Raw genomic sequence first — 16,886 nt, 5'->3', positions numbered from 1 at the left:
ATCATCAGCCCACCCTCATCTGAGTGCCTCAAGGTCATGAATCAAGATCTGCATTTTCAAGGACTTAACGTGACTCAGAAAATAAAAACACAGATCCCCAGGCCCTGGCGCTAGCAGCAGTACCTTGATGCTCTCCAGTTCCTTATCCCGCTGCAGCAGCTGCTTCTCTAGCTCCGCCACCCGCATCATGTTCTCGTTCTCTAGGTCCAGAAGCTTCTCTGTGAGCTGCAGGATGGGAAGGGCAGATTCAGGGCTGGCCCCAAAGCCTGGGTACCTGGGCATAGCCTAAACACCAGTCAGGACCGGGGCACCAAAGGCAGCTTAGCCTGGGGGCTTCCCTACATGGCTTCCATGGGCCCAGGGTCTGAGACCACATGAAACAGTACAAGGCAAACGGCCGTATCTGACTCTCTCGAGCCGGAGGCCACCTCACGCCTGGTCTTGGAGGTCAGTGTGCGTTCCAATCTCTGGGAGATCCAGTGCCTCAGCCTCAAGGTGCCTTAGAGCCCGTGTGGTGCCTGAGGCTTCCCTGGGCCCAATCTGGAGGCAAGTGGGTCAGCTCAGGATTCCTGGAACTCAGATGTCCCCATCTTCTCCCCCCCAATGGGGCTCCGGCAGCAGAGGAGGACCACCTACATGGGACACATGCTCCTCCAACTCCTCCACCTTCTCCAGGGCCACATTCTTGGTCTCGGCATCTTCCAACAATCCTCCCACGTCAAACACGTTCTCCAGGTACGCCTGGATCTGCACCTGCAGCTTCTCGCTCTCTGTGTGCCTTGACTTCTGGGGAGAGCAGAGGGAGCAGTAGTTAGGGGAGCCTCCTGACAAAGGCTCGGTCCTCGTCACCCTCCACGGCTGCTTCCTAGAGCCGCAGACCCAGGGAGCCCCTATGCGGCCATGCCCGATTCTCACCCCGCGGACCGGCCTGATTGGGATGCCCTCTGCGGGAGGGTCTGAGCCCTATGCCACGGAAGACAGACGGGGTTCCAGGGGCACCCATGACTAAGCTCTTATAAAAGAAAAACCTTTGTGATATGGCTAAGCTGGTGCTTTGCCCCAAAGCTCCTCACCCTGTGAGGACTCAAGCCCGGCTCACCTGCAGGAACTCCTCCAGCCCCAGCTTGGTAAACTCATACTGCAGGTGGACCCGGAAGTTCATGTCCTCCACTGAGTGGACTACAATGTTGATAAACTGCATGCAGGCCACCTGGGGAAAAGGCGCCCCGCCAGGCAGAGACAGGGAGGGCAGGAGGCTGTTAGAACCAGCGTCCTTAGGTAGATAATCAAAAGCGGTGAATAAAAAAGTTACCTCTCTCTGGGAGCAAAAGAGCATTTTAACTTTAAAGATATCAAACTTAATACTCAGTGTATTAAGACAGGTAAATTACATGGGAAATAAATGTAAATGAAGCTACCACTCTGATTTCCTCTGCATGTCAGCAGGTACTTCATTTTTATTTTTTTAGATTTTATTTATTTCATTTTTAATTAGAGGGGAAGGGAGGAGAAAGAGGGGAGAAACATCAATGTGTGGTTGCCTCTCACACGACCCCTACTGGGGACCTGGCCCGCAACCCAGGCTTGTGCCCTGACTGGGAATCAAACTTGTGACCTTTTGGTTTGCGGGCCTGCGTTCAATCCACTGAGCCACACCAGCCAGGGCAAATTCTTGAGACACCCCTACTTAGCTGAAGACCTGAGACAAAGGGCAGAGAAGCTGGAGGAAGAGTTTGGGAAAGGGAAAGCGGCTCAGGCAGGATCCAAACCAGGGTCAGAAAGGCTACCAAAAAGGGAAGGGAGGCAGACTCGGGACACCCAAATGACATTGTCATGCAGATTCTAAATGCTCTCTGGAGTGTGCAAGTGGACAAGGAGCATTTACTGGGTAGAGGGAACCATTCTACATTCTACACAGAGTATCAAAATCAGCTGCCAGCCTGGCCCCTGTTCTCAGGGAGCATGCTGCCCGGCTGGGCCAAGCCCAGTTCCTCACCATGAAGTCGATGTTGCTGTCCTCATTCCGGAAATACTCCATCAGCTTCTCGAAGCGGTGCATCTCCTTGCATACCTGAACAATCAAACCTCTCAGGGAAAGGACCTGTCCCAGGCAGAGCCCAAGCCCCCAAGCCCTGGCTCCCAGGTACACTGTGGCCAAAGATTGATTCAGACTAAGTTTAACCACAACTCTCTCTATACAATGGACCACTCGGGACATGAGAGAAGACAGCCTGGGGACTCGCATCTACCCTGGTTCCCCACCAACGTGCTGAGGGAGCTCAATAAAGTCCGTATCTTAGTTTGAGCTTTAGGTGCCTGTGAGGGGCAGGCTAAGAAGAAACACAGGGGTTCACAGTGGCCAAGTTACTGAAGGAAGGAGGGAGCGAGGAGGAAGGCTGGAGGCACTGGCTGAGGCAGGGGGCTGAGGTCCTAGTGGGGCTGCAGGATAGAGGCCAGGGCGCAGGAAAGCCCCTGTGCTGACAGGGGTCCCAAGACTCCTCTGAGCTCTGGCTTCAAGGAGGAAGAGCCATTTCCTGGCCTGAACAATGGATGCTAGGGAAGGAGTCCACCGAGGAGAAGGAAGGGGCGGGGCCAGCAGCTGCAGCTGGATGTCGAGGAATCCTATGTTCAAGCAGATGGGGGTTCCAGAGCCAGGCCCCGAGCTGGGAAAATTCCAAGTACAAGCTCCCTTTCCCCTCACCAATGACAGCCACGCACCCAGGAGGATCCTTGTTTGCCTTCCCCTCCCACTGCAAAGGCTCTGCCTCGGGCTCTACCAGTGGGCCCACTGCCTCCAAACACCTGGAGAGCCTGTTAAAGCACAGAAACCCAGGCCTCCCTGCAGTCTGTTCATTTACCAAGCTCTTTGGGCATTCTGATGCACGGCCAGGCTAGGAGCACTGGACTAGAGACCTCAGCTATCTGAGGGCACCCTTAGCTGGCCAATCAAGAACTTTCCTGGCATACAATCTGATAAGTTCTGGTTTTGTTGGAAGGGGGCAGAGGGCTGTGGCAGGCTACTTAGGTAAGCAATGGGATGTTAAAATCGTTGCAATGTGTAAAATTGTAGGAAAGGGTGCTTGCCTACCTCACTCCCACCTCCTCCCTGCCAAACACACATACATACACTTGCACGAATGCAGGACACTGACCTCTTTGAAATTGTCAAAGGCAGCAAGGATGATTTCATGACCTCCCCGCACCAAACACACAGCTGCTAGGAGCTCCAAGACAAGGGCTTTGGTCCTAGAGGGCAAAGAAGGAAGGCTAACACCTTAGCTCCCCACCATGGCCACCACACAGCTCCTCTGCACAAATGGGTGAGTCCTTTCAGACAGCGGAGATAGCCTCGGTGGCGAGGGGAGAGGCCGGGTTTGGGAAAGAAGGCAGAAGGCAGGTCTGCTCCCTCACTAAGCTGTGCTGACTGGAGGGAGGCCAGGGACATGGCCTCTGCTCCAGCAGAACCAGGGGCAGGTGGGGCCCAGATCTCCAGAGCCCTGGGCCCAGTGCGGAAGGTAGGGGAGGGAAGGAGCTCACCTTGGATTCTTGTTGTTGAGACTGAGCGCAATCTCGTTGACAGCATGGGGGTGGGACATGACCAGGTTGAATCCATACTGTAGCAAGGGAAAAGGACAGAAGGAGGGGAGACCTTGATGGTGGGGAAGGTAGACCCTTGACTCCTTGACTATAGGCCCACCAGCAAACCCCTCTGTTAAAGCTGGTGTCCTCCTAGTGCTCCTGGTTTGACAGATGAGGCAGAAGAGGCCGAGGAGGCTGAGAACCGTGGCTGGTGCTGCCCCCTTACCTGATAGTTCATGATGGCTCTGAGACAAAGGATGCAGACGTGGACATCATCCTTCTGGCTCACCAGGCGGGAGTTCTTCAGGGCCCTGCGCCCAGGCAGAGTGCTGTACCTGCGGGGGAGCAGGCTGTCGGTGAAGGGTCTAGAAGTGCTCACCATCATCCAGAGCACAGGCTGCCCCTCAGCCGCAGCAGAAAAGGGGGAAAGAGGACCTCGCACCGCCAGCCCAGAGAAAGAGGGGCGGGGCCGGGCACTCGGCTGTTTCACTCCCGGAGCAGGCCTCTGTCAGTCCCCACCCAGGATTCCCGCCTTAGAACCAGTGCCCAACCCTGCTAAGCCCGGAGGTCCTCCAAAATACAATGGTAGGTATATAGGCCTTCCTAGTCTTCAAAAGGGGTCCAGGAAGACGTTGATTTGAGCCTTTCCTTCTCCTCCTTCCAGTGGCTGCATCTTCCACACATTCCTGGGGGCAGGAGCACTTGGCTCCCAACCCACCCCTATGTCCCACAAAAGGCAGCACAGACCCCAAAAGCCCCAGGGGCACCAGGGACTACATTTGACTGCACGCCCCCCGCCCATGATGTTTGATGGAAGGAAGAGGACGCACAGGTGGTATCTGCTTTTGCATGACCAGAATGATGAGCAGTGGCGGAGGGCAAAACCCAAGGAGGAAAGTGTGACCGTGAAAGAGAGACCACGGAAAGGGCCACAGGGCCCCGAGGAAAACCTCCCTAGGTAGGAGGGGCTTGGAGGTCCCTCTACCTGCCTCCAGGCAGGGCAGCTCCTACGATACCGCAGACAGATGAACACCCTGCAGCCTTGGAGAGAAAAGGCCTAAAGGCAGAAGTGAAGGGAAGGCGAGCAGTGGGCAGGCTGGTGGGAGCTGGCTTCCGAGCACCTGAGGGGGCAGAGTGCAGAGCTGGAGGGAAACAAACAGGAGGGCCGGAGCTGGATCACCCGTGGAGCTGAGGGAGCTGGGTGAGGACAAGCCCTGCCTGAGAGGCCGGGAGGAATGGCAGAGCAAGAATGAGGAATGGAGGGGCCCCCAGAGAGGGGGTGAGGAGGGGGAGAGCTGGAACCCCAGGTGGGGCGGGCACAGCTGAGGGCGATGTACTTACCCAGGACAGATCGCTGGGCAGAGTCAAGGAGACAGAGAGGACAGACCAGAGACAGACTGGCAGGCAGAGGGCAAGAGAGCTGAGCCTGGAAGCAAGAGTGGAGGGAGGAGCATGAGCACTCACCGCTGCTACCCAGGACCTGGGCTGGGGCTGGGGGGAGGCAGGCGGGCAGAGCGAGAGCACACATACCGGAGCACAGACTGGCGCGCAGAGCGAGCGAGGCTGTTGGTGAAGGGGGCTGACAGGGCGCTGGGTGGCTGCAGGTCCTCGATGGACCTGCTCCAGGACCGGAGCTTGTCAAATGCACCATCGTCACCAGTCTCCAGACCCTCAAAGTCAAACCTGGAGCAGGAGAGGACACACATGCGCACACACAGGAGAAATTCAGTGCCGAGACCCCGGCAAGCCTGCCCCTGCCCTGTAGACTTCTAGGGCAACAATAAAGCAAGGGCGGTCAGGAGAGAAAGTGGCATTGGGCAGCGGAGACCCAACCCTGGTTGGGAGAGCCAACAACACAGGTAGAGGGCAGAGCGGCACAGGAAGCACCGGGAGCGCATCTGAGGAGACAGGAGTGTTGAGGAGGCCTGTTGCTGCTCCCGCTGGCCAGGCGACTCAAGCAGTGACGTCCCCATGGGCCCAAAGAAATGTGGGGAGCTGGAATCTTCCTGCGCTCTCAGCCTCAGAAGGGACATCTCAGAGAGGCTGTGGCTCCCCAAGTAGCATCTGCCCCATAGAGAACATGCCAATTGCAGGACTTGCTAGTTGGCAAATGGCAGCGGCCACAGGAGCCTGCAAGTGTCCTGAGGGAGCCCCGCCGGCTCTGGGTTGGAATAATGAGGGCAGGTCAGAAAGGAAGGAAACAGGTGTCCCAGCAAGCCCAGAGAGGGACAGCCTCCTGCACTCAGGAGGAGATCCCGGCCCAATACCATCACTGGTCTGAACGACCGGGTTTTCTGGTACAGAGGTTCCTTGGCCCTGAGCTTCCCTGGGGAAAGGAACCACACAGGTCCAGGCTGGGGACAGGCAGCCTTAGTCTGTCTCTACAGGAGCTAGGATGGTTTCTGTTTGTCACTTCCTGCTTCTGGGACCAGATGTTTCAGCAGCTGGGGAATGTGGCCAGGGCAAGGAGGACAATTCCAAATCACAAAGCCACAGGGCCTTCTCCCTTACGTATCCCCACGTCGGGATGCGGGCCCTCTGAGAAGCAAGCCCGCCCCTCTTTCCGGTCCTTCTCCCCCAGCAGGTAGCTAAGGGCTGAGCGAGCAGCTCCTACAGGCTCTTCCCCCACAGAACCTTCTGCTTGGACATGCACAGCGCTAGGGGTCAAAGGCAAAGAAGCCGAGGATTTCTGAAGTAGGAAGCGACATCTGAACATTCCAAAGGAAGCAGGAGCAGGCTCAGGGTCCTGCAGATCAGATGTTTAACGGGGCTCCCGGAGAGGAGTCTCACTCACAGGGAACAGCTTCCCAGTGGCTCCTCTCCGTCACTAACAGCATTCCCTACACTGGGGCGAGCAGTTTACAAAAAGTGCCCTCAGACAAACTCTATTTGGCTTTACGCTTTCCTCTCAACCCTCCACAAACAGACGCTTGCTCTCCTCCACCCACCCCCATGCCTGCCCCAAATCTTTCTTTTAAAAACAGTCAGAGGCACTGCCGTGGACACTACAGCCCTGAAGTCCCAGTGTATTTCGGTTTAGAGCAGCTGGGGTTTGTTTGCTTTTCAAACAAGATAGGCTTATTTGGAAAAATGATCTACATCTTTTTACTTTAAAAGTTCTGAATTTAAAAAAAAAAATCACTTCAGCAAATGTTTTTCATTTCTTTCTATAAAAAGAGTGGTTTTTAAAGGGACAGGAGGTTCATGAGGCACGGCTTCTGCAGGGACGGAAATGGGGAGTGGGCCACCCTTGATCTTAACATGGAATGACTCAGAAAAGGTGACAGAGGCTGAACCTAGGAGAGGCGTTAGTTCAGCACCTAAGGAGAAGGGACTGAAGACCAGCTTGACAAAGGAGAACAGCCAGCGGGCAAAGGCAGTAGCAAGAAAAGGGAAAGTGGAAACTAGGGCTGAGTCCCGCGACCAAGGAATTCCCCAGGATGTGGGACTTTCAGGGCTGAAACTGGGGAAAGTCACAGGTGAAGTGGGCCGACCGGTCACCCTGGGGCCAATTTAAGGCTTGAACAGAAGTCTGAATGTGGTGACTCTCTGGTAAATGATCACTACAGTCGCCCGTTTCATATACTCAGATAATTATGGTAGGATACACCACCTTGAATATTAACAGTTAACAATAAAGTGGCTGCCATAGTACAGACATATGTTCCAAGTACTGCAAAGTGCTTTACACATATTATCACGTGATCCTTAGAATCCTGGACTGTGGATCCCCTGATATGAGAGGACAGACACTTGCCTGAGGTCAGACAGACGGTACACAACAGAGAGCCACACCCAGCTCTGTCTGACTTGAAAGCCCCTCGTTCCTGCCACTGCCCCACACGGCCTTCTCATCTGCATTAATTCGCTTCTGGCTGCCTCCAAGCTCCCAACCTGCTTGAAAAAGGCTCCTGAGTGCTTCATTCTCAGCCTGGGTCAAAGGTCATGCTCACCACTCCCGGAGTGACCTGGAGTAACCCTCACACAACTGGAGACCCAAAGGAGCTTCTTGAAGACTCCCACGTTCCAAAAGCACATGAACCCCACCAGGGCGTCTCTCCCAGAAGCCAGGACATGTCCTTGGACTGCTCCCAGCCTGGAGACTGGATCCTTTGGGTGCCCATTCTGAGCTTCCTTTCCACATCTCTCTCCTCCTGCAGCCAAACGCACCTTCTGCTCCAGCCACCTCGCACCCTTCACTCTGCTGCCCGTCCACGCCTCCACTGCTCACTCAGCGCCTCCCTTCTAGCCTGGGCTTCCCCTTTCCCATCGTCACTATCGCAATCCCACCTCCCTCCTCACATTGGGATGGGACTGTGTTCTCTGTCCACCCTCACTGGTCCCCCCCAGTCCCAGGGTGGTACTCACATGACAGAACACTGAGCAAAGGACAGGTAATCCACCAGCACGTCCAGGCCTTTGTTTTCATCATTCAGAAACTCCCGCACCCACCTACAAAGACAGAAAATGTAGTGGGGGGCCCTGCTACAGTGGGGGGGAGAGCTCTGATCCAACAACACCCTCCAGGACCCTCCAAAACTGAGCACCAGGCTGGGAACATTCTGAAGACGAAAACCCATGGCAGACCCGCCCACGGCCATGTCACCGGCCGGGACCTCCCCTAGGCCAGGAGGCCAGGGATGGGCAAGGTCCCGGCTTTGCAATACCGCATCAGCCAAACGAGCTCTCAGGAGGCCCCTTCTGAGCCAGGGCCCCGGCTCAACCACTTTCTCTGTCCCTAGTAACAAGGCTGGGCACACTGTCTTTGCGCCATGTTTGTTCGAAGAAGTGGGGGATTATCAAGAGCATTTACTGCAACCCTTGGGCAGAGCTGTGCCTGACAGAGGCCAGCAGGTCCCCAGCTTGACCAAAGTCTCAGTTAAAAGACCGGCCGGGAGGGTCGGAGAGAGAGTAGAACAGAGGCATATTAACGAGCCTCAAGGCTCTCCCTCAAGTTCAAGGAAAGGTATTTTAGGAAGTAGTGAGCAAAGACGGATCTGTGGGAGTTGTGTGTTTGGCAGAACAGAAAAAGGGTGGGGGAACAGTCAGAAACTCAAGTAACTCCGGAATGGCTCTGACCGCTCAGCCAGACTGAGGAGTTTGGCCCCTTCAGCCGGGAGGGAGGAGGACAAACAAGACGCCCCAAAGACAACAGCAGACCAGGGCAGTTCCATCGTTCTGCCTTCAGGCCTCTGGGGCTGAGATGTCCCTGAAAGGCAAGGGAAAAGCGTGCCCTGGGAAGACTGTTACAGGGCAGGTTCCATTCCAGAGCAGAGGGACATAATGCTGTCAAGATGAAACCCTGACTGTCCTGAATGCTCTGTTCCCTCAGAATGTCTGGAGGTCTTTAAAGGCCAGCTGTGCCCAACAGTCCTGCAGGGACACTTCTCCTCCACAGCTGGAAACTGGCGCCATGTTTGCCAGCCACACCCCAAGCTACAGAGAGAGGCTGGGCCGGAGCACCGAGCCCAGCTGAGATCTGGCAGCAGGCTCTGGCTGAGGCTGACTGACACCGGAGCTGCCTGAAGTTAACTTCCTCTCTGGGGGCCTGACAGGCCTCCCGTTTCCTGTCTGTCTGCTCTCCAGCTCCCCACCCCCTTCTCATTTCCTGTCTGAGTCTACACTGCTATTTTCGGGATCTTGACACTTTGAGGAGAGGTTAAAGGGCACTTAGGCAAGGCTGAGAAACCAATACAAAGCAGGGAGAGGAGGAGCTGCAGAGGCGCTGGAATCCCACTTCCCGGCTCACCCCGCTCTGGGGTCTGAGCCCCCCGCCCCCCCGGGCTGTCCCTGCACACCCAGCTGCCACAGGCCCTGGGCCGATCAGGCTGCGGCCACAGCAGGATCCTTCTCTCTCTGCCTTTCCCTGGGCTCCTGTGGCCCAGGAGCACCCACACCATGGATGGATGGCCTGACAAAGTCTTCCCGCCCAGAAATCTCTGAAGGATCCTGGCCATCCTGTGTGAGGCTACCAAGAGAAGTAACCATTCAGATGACATGAGCTCCTAAAATGCCAGACACTAAGCTGTTCCCTGGGAACCAAAGACCAGGTCCAGACCTCTCACTTGTGTGCCAACTGCCAAGAGGCCCCAGGCCTGGGAACCAGGCTGCTGTGGCCCCACTTCCTGGCCAGTGGCTAGAGGGGCAGGCACCAGGTAGAAGGGGAGGGAAGGAGGGGCTGTCACACACTGCGCTGTGGCCCTCTGGAGAAAAGCAGACCCCCCATGATCATGCAGCAAGATCTGATAGGGAAAACAGGAGGGCCTGTGAGGGAGGGAAGGAGGGAGGCAGGGAAAGGCCCCGTGGAGGAGTGCAGGGTGGTAGCTGGTGTTCCGAGCCACCATTCGTTTCGCTCTTGCCCTCACACGCAGGGCAGCTGCGGAGGCTCTGCCCGTTTTCCTTCCCTGAGGAATCACCGAATAAAGGTGGAGGCTTCATTCCATGTTTCCTGGTGGGCCAGCTTTCAATATCTGGTTCACAGATGAGGTATGGAAGCCAAATCTGGCCACCGAGCGCAGCTACCGAGGCCAGGAACTGTCCCTTTCCTGTTCTCTCGTGCCATTTCCTCTGTGACTGCTGTGACAGCTGGCTACACGCAGGTAGCCTCTACCAGAGCCCTGGGCCGGCTCAGCCTGGGCGTGGACAAGTAGGCAGCTGCCTTGGACAGGAGAGGGAGACCGATGATGTCATCTGGCTCTTCTCTCAGGAAGCCCACAGCCCTGGGGCTGGCACCTGCCCTGTGACCCCCACCCCTACCCCTGGCTAGATTTGTCACTCTTATTAGTTCTCAACACTTGAGCCAGGCCCCCGGTCAGAACTGTAGCCCTGCCTGCTGTTGTCTATCAGGTGTCCCTCATTGTCCTTTGTGCGCTCACGCGCTCTCTCTCTCCCTCCCTCTCGCTTTCACAATATACACTCTGGCTAGTCATGGTTTTATGAAACTGAGGCCACTGCCATCTTTCGCTATACCTCACACATTAACCCTCTTTCTATTCATCAAGTCCTGGTTCCCCAACAGAGACTGAAAACAGGACTCACATAGTTCCTAGGGGCCCTGTCAATGGGTTGGCAGTGCTGAGGTCCGCTACTACAGAAGACATTCAATTCCTGGCCCCCGCTGCCTTAGATCTGCTTTACTGGTACTCAAGAAACTTTTGCTCACTTTAAGATTGTCTTAAAATCAAGCAAATAATCTTTGGGCACAAAAGAGTCCAAAAACTAGGTCTCAGCTACCCAATGCCACAGGCCTCCCCATCCTTAGCCCTCTCTGGGCCTTCCCTGGCCCAGCCCCAGGCCACAGGCAGACTCCAGTCTCAGCTGCTATGGGAATATCTTCCACTCAAAGCCACAGGCTGAGGACCCCAGGGGAGGCCCCAACCTTGCCAGCAGCAGCCAGTCAGCAGCTGTCAGAGCCGAGGGGAGAAAAGCCAGAAAGAAACAGTCTGAAGATTGAGGGAACCAAAGCCACTCGAGGGTCAGCTCTGCCACCCACCGCCATAGGGGGATGAATGGGCAGACCATCCTCAGAGGACACCAGATCCCGAGTGACCAGGCAAAGAGGCTGTGACGGCCAAATCTGACTCACCCAATGTGGTTGGTACGAAGTGAGATCTCCAGCTCCCTCAGGACTTTGGTTGACTCCTGCACTCTCCTCCTGAACTTCTGTAAACATGGGATTTTCCGTCACTGACCAATCCAACTTCACAGCACAAAGAAAAGGGGTAGCAGGGCAAAGGGAAGAGATACAAGAGGGCAGCTACAGGGCTTCCTGCTATCACTAGGCAGCCACTCCAGTCCCGTGGCCTCCAAACCCAGAACCCAACTCCCATTGCTCAGAAGCACAGGACCCACCCCAGGTCAGGCGATTTGCCCCCAAACCCCATAGGACTATGAAGGGCAGCGAGATGGGGCCTCCCTGCCCTGTACTCCACCTTCCGAGTTACGCTGGGGTCCAAGAAGCTCTGGAGTTTTTGGATATAAGTGTGGGGAGGGTTCTTCACCTGGAACCGTTCCTGTAAGGGAAACACGCGTGTATGCACAGGCGCCCGGTGGCCTGAGGAGAATGCTGAGGAGGCAGAGCACTCACGTATCGTGCAATGTGAGGGGACCCAGCCTCCTAAAGTTGTCACCTGGCTCTTAATGCCCAAACCCCAAACTGTTAAGTCTTCATTCTTGACTTATCCTCAGGTGCTTCCCTTCTGTTACCACCGTCCTCAACTCTAATTAGCGCTCTCTGAGCCTAGATTTTTCTATGTCAAAATTATTTTAAGAGCCTACTGCATGGAAAGGATGCAGAGATCCCAGAGCTCTGAACAGCACACCCAAAATGAAGACACAATGGCAAATGTTGTTTGCTGCCTGGCCAATTGATCGATGGGGGTAAGAAGTTCAAGGGAACGGGAGGGGCCTTATGGAGTCCAGCATTCTCAGCTCTGAACCCAAAAGTTGGGATCAGACTGGCTTTCCAGCATTAACAAAGTTAAGGGCTGGAAACACACCTTCTACGCCTTGCCAGGCCCCAGACTCCAGTAACCCAAAGCGACCTCAGTGCTGAAGGCTGCCTTCAGCAAGGCCACCCTTTGGTCTCCTTCCACACAGGGCATGGGATCAGGCCCTTCCCGTTTTGGCCCAACCCCCTCATCTGGCCCAAGGGGAATCTCAGGGAAACTTTTAGGTGTTCTGGTCCTGTAAGAGCCTTCACAACTGAGATATCTGAAGAGCTGGGGGAAGGGGACTGGGGGGAAGGGTCCAGGACCTAAAAACAAGATGAAAGAAAAAAAGGAAGGTTTGAGAGCGAGCTGAAATTAGGTGGCCTAGAAAAGACTGAAAGATTATCGATTAGAGAAACAGTTCCGAAGGGCTGCTGTTCTCCAAACCTCAAGCAAGTGCTCACCATACTCACCAGCTCTATTAATGCAGAACACAAGGAAACGGGCCTTCGCCGGACAGGGCGGGGCCTGGGCTAGGCTGGCTGAGGCACAATCCTACCTTAGGTCAGGCAGTGTGGCTTGGACAGCAGAGGAGCCTAGTGGTCAGCACAGGGTCAGCCACCTGCCTGAGCCCTGGCTCCACCACCTACCAGGGTTCTTCATCCATAAAATATAACAGTGCCTTCCTCACAGGGCTGCTGTGAGGGTTAAACGAGATGTTTCATTTATATAAAGTGCTTGGTCCATATAAGCACTCAATAAATGGTAGCTATTACGCTTTTGTTCAGTGCTTGAAAAGAAATAATACATTTGTTCGTGCAAGGCTCCATGGAAAAGAGCTGGGCAAACACACTAGCCCACATTGCGCCAGGCACTTCCTAACCTCCCAGGAGGGAAAGTGGTGGAGGCCAATCCTGGCCCTGCCAGCAGGCCTGTCTGAGTTTACAGACTCCTGACTTTGATCTTCAAATGTCTGCAGAGTAAAGAGCCAGGCCATAGGTGTTAGTTCTTGGTTCCAAGCTAAGTAATAATCTCTATATTCTCTTCCAGCTCTAAACACTATTTATGCAGAGAGAGCTTCCAAGCCTCATGTTCTGAGGTTTGGGAACAGGAGACTATGGGACTGGAGCTTCTCATTCATACGGGCCTGTAAATACTGAGAAAAACCCTGCTATTTATCATGTCTGGGGCAGAGGGAGAGAGACACGGTCCTTTAGATTGCTATCCTGCCAGGCACAGCCCTGACTTGGGGAAAGGCAGAAACAGGTTCTGCTGGGAAACTATGAAACTCCTCCACAGCCCTGCACCCAAAGACTGCACAAACCCCCTCGAGGCTACTACCCTTTGGGAAGAAATGAAGACAGCACTTAGCAGGCGCTAGAGGGGAGCTCGGCCTACAAGCCCTGTCTCCGCTGGGACAGTCCTCTTGGAACGGAAAGCGGGCATGGACTGAGGCCGAGTCCTGGCCAGTCTTCCTCATGGGAGTCCACGACCTTGGGCCTGCTGCCTTGTTCAGCCCCAGACACAACCCCCACATCCCGGCCCTGCCCCAAACCCCATACCTGGTCACAGATCAGATCCCACTTCTTCTCATTGTCATACTGCCGCAGGAGCCGGGCCTTGTCAGGAGGCAGGTTCATGGAGCTCTGAGGGGAGAACCCAAGTCAATGGGGCTGAACGCTCCCTCCACCAGAGGAGAGAAAAGCTAGGTTGCGCGTACCGTTCCCTCCCAGGCCCTCCGTTCACCCTGACACTATCGCTAGTAAGGAAGACTCAGAGAGATGGGGCAGACCTCCTGTCTCCCCTTCATATTTAGCTGTTTGGTTGAACAATGTTTTCCAAACCATAGGTCATGGAATCAAATCAATGAGTCAAGAGTATCTTTGTTTTAAATGAAAACGAACAGATTAAAATAGAATAGGATAGGAGACACCAGAATTCATTGCAAGTAGACGGTACAAATACTGAAGCTTTCATAAAGCTTTTGTTTCTTTTATAGTTCGTGTATACACATACAAAGGTCTGTCCAGAAAGTATCCAGCTGTGTACTATGAAAAATAGAGACATTTATTGAAGAAGATACAAGATACAAAAAACATACGCAGGACAATGATGCCTCCATCCCCTTCAAAGTAGGCTCCTCAGGAGCTCACACAGTTCTCCCAATTGCCATCAGCTGCCCTGTCATATTTTCCTAAATCTGATCAATGTTCTAGAATCTCTTTCCTTTCAATGGTGATTTTAGTTTTGGAAAAGGTCAGAAGTCACAGGGCCCAAAATCTGGGCTGTACGGGGGCTGAGTCACTTGGGTGATTTAATGTTTCACCAAAAAACTCTGCACAAGATGTGATGTCTGAGCGGGCACATTGTTGTGATGAAGTTGCCAGTCACCAGCTGCCCATACCTGTCGCCTTCTGAATCATCTCAATAGTTTTCAAGGAGGAATGTTCAAGTTTAATGCAAAATTTGATGCAGATTGATTGCTCTACTCACTCAGGCATTTTGAATGTCATGGCCACACAGTACACATGCTCACTCAACAGGGTCTACCGCCCCCACTGATAAGTAAGTGAAGTTGTCAGGGTTCACGCATGTGCATTCCAGTCCACTCTCCTTGGCTGCCAGGTTCCATCAATGTGCACAAACCGTTATATTAACAACGGTTGGACTCTTTCCAGGCAGACCTCGTATACACATACACACACATAGGTCATGCTGTAAAATGTGTTTCTTCATATGGGACAGGTCAAACAGGTTGGAAAGCCACCAGTTTAGAGCAGAAACTTTCGATCTGCTTTTCCCCTATAGCCTGAGAGATGAGTGTCCTTCCCGCACCATGCCTACCCACGGGCCAACCCTGAGCCGCCTGCTGACTGTGTAGATGCTACACTCTGCCACGTATCGGGATACAGGGGAATGAGAAGAACATTAGCATAAAGATAACTGCTCAGAGTATTTTTAAGAAACAAGTTACAAAACTTTAATACTTCAATTATTAGTAGCAAATTACTTATGACACACACACCTCCCACTTAATTAAGATACAGTAAAGTGTCCTGGCCCCTTTTTGAGACACTCTAATCTACAATAGAAGGACAGACCATCATTTTGCCTTGTTCACTACTGTTTGCTGAATGAATAAACAAATAAAAGTGTAGGCGAGTGAGTGAGTGAAGCCCAAGGCGTCCACGCATGGCCTGGCCGCAGCCGGGCAGCAGCCTTTGTCGCCACCCAGCCAAGCCTCTCTGCTGACCAGTCCGGCTACCTTGTTTTAGTTCACGGCTCTTGCCTCTAGATGCAGATCACTGTACCTGTCCTCCCTCCCCCATACTCTTGAATCAAATACGATCTCCTATCTGAAGTATCATAGCTGTCTGACAACCCACATGACTCCCCACAAATCCAGCCTCGTCCCCAGCACACTGCTGGCCACCTGGAGGGCCTTCCTCTCATCTTTCTCTCCTTTACCGACTGCTCCGAGTTCAGCTCTGACTCCTTGGTAACCCAAGCGTGACCACTTGGTTTACCTCTGCCCACTCCTTGACATCCTCATCCCTGGGGACATGAATTGTGTGCATCAAGGAGTCACACAGGCCCTGCATTACTGCAGAAGAAGCAGAAAACTGAAAGGAAATCCTTAAACATTTATTTCCATCACACATATTGATTATGCAATTATCTACACCCATCCTATTAAACCAGCTGTACGCTCATCTGGCCCCTAAAGGACTGTCTATTCATATGGCCTCCAAACCCCAATAATGTCTAATACCGTGACAGGCACCCAGTGGAGAGTAAATTGATGGTAACTCTATGGTTAAAACGTCCCAGTCTAAGCTATGGGCCCAGATCCTGGCTGCAAATGGGGTCACGATGGGTCATTAAAAAGAGTAGGGTTGGGATTCCTGATCAGCATTTAGAATGGCAGAATTTAGAAATATAGAAGCAGGGTAGGTGAGAGAAGAAAAGACGGGGAAGACACCACCACATCACACCTCTCTCCCGAGGTTTCTGCTGCCACAGGAATCTGCCTGAACTTGCCAAGGAGAGAGGGGCCAGCAGAATCCCTGCCACTGCTAATGTAGTAGGGATGGCTGGGGTGGGGCGGTACAAATACCACCCCGAATGTTCTCTCTGGATCTACTTGGCTAAGGGCTCACCTCGGCATGTCTATGTGCATAGCAGAACGAGGACAGAAGGCCACAACAGGGACCCAAAGGTCGAAGGCGGGCCTGGAGCAAGGTCTGCTGCCTAACCAGTGCCAGGCCACTGCCAGCTGAACCTTAGTGAGATCGGAGCAGAAACTGTCCTCAGTGCACATCCTAAGCACATCATTGTCACCTGCCCGTTTATCCCAAGCGAGTGTCATGAACATAGTTTTCTACTGTCTCCCCTAGAAGAAAGCCACTGGGGAGGGAGCGGGGGAGCCCGCACTGCTGTGGCAGACGCCATATCCTGCCTGCACCAACTTCCTCCCTCAGCCACCCTCTCTCAGCTGCTACGGCCTTGTGCTTCCCCACCAGGGGAACTGGCGAGGAAATGTTTGGTGCCCCTGGGGTTTCAAATACGGAACAAAGTCACCCGCTTTGGGACCGCTAGCCTGAGAGCATGGAAGAGGCATATCAGGGACCTGGCCAAAACTTTAGATGCACAGAAAAGATGAATCCCCAAAGTATGAAAACGGGTGGCAGAAACACGAATCAGCTCTGACCGTAGGCCCACATGCTCTAGTCTCCAGCTGTGTGTGGCCCTTTCCAGACTGTGCGGCCAGGCTTCTCTGCTTCCTTGGGACTGAGGTGTGCTGGGAATAAGGTAGGGAAGGAAAATCCCCCCAGCCTCCAGCACCCTCACAAGGAACTGGTCCCGGCTGTGGGGTGG

At 53.9% G+C, this 16,886-nt stretch overlaps 1 protein-coding gene across 3 annotated transcripts in view; it reads right to left on the bottom strand.

Moving 5' to 3' along the window:
• Positions 1–16,886, bottom strand: part of FMNL3 (formin like 3) — a 51,339-nt gene that overhangs the window by 7,441 nt on the left and 27,012 nt on the right. For 2 of the 3 annotated variants that reach the window (XM_054591137.1, XM_054591136.1), the window contains exons 2-13: positions 13,571–13,654; positions 11,511–11,591; positions 11,165–11,241; positions 7,948–8,031; positions 5,110–5,262; positions 3,806–3,914; positions 3,538–3,614; positions 3,153–3,246; positions 1,997–2,071; positions 1,100–1,210; positions 637–786; positions 124–225 (exon numbers count right to left, since the gene is read on the bottom strand). In XM_054591137.1, coding sequence (XP_054447112.1) covers positions 124–225; positions 637–786; positions 1,100–1,210; positions 1,997–2,071; positions 3,153–3,246; positions 3,538–3,614; positions 3,806–3,914; positions 5,110–5,262; positions 7,948–8,031; positions 11,165–11,241; positions 11,511–11,591; positions 13,571–13,654 — 1,197 coding nt within the window. The remainder of the gene's footprint in view (positions 1–123; positions 226–636; positions 787–1,099; positions 1,211–1,996; positions 2,072–3,152; positions 3,247–3,537; positions 3,615–3,805; positions 3,915–5,109; positions 5,263–7,947; positions 8,032–11,164; positions 11,242–11,510; positions 11,592–13,570; positions 13,655–16,886) is intronic. The other variant, XM_054591138.1, reaches the window with a different exon arrangement.

Source organism: Pteronotus mesoamericanus, unplaced genomic scaffold (genome assembly GCF_021234165.1).
Source record: "Pteronotus mesoamericanus isolate MK-2021 breed Mesoamerican mustached bat unplaced genomic scaffold, CSHL_Meso_final scaffold_21, whole genome shotgun sequence".
NCBI lineage: Eukaryota > Metazoa > Chordata > Mammalia > Chiroptera > Mormoopidae > Pteronotus > Pteronotus mesoamericanus.
This window is presented reverse-complemented; position numbering and strand designations above follow the sequence as displayed.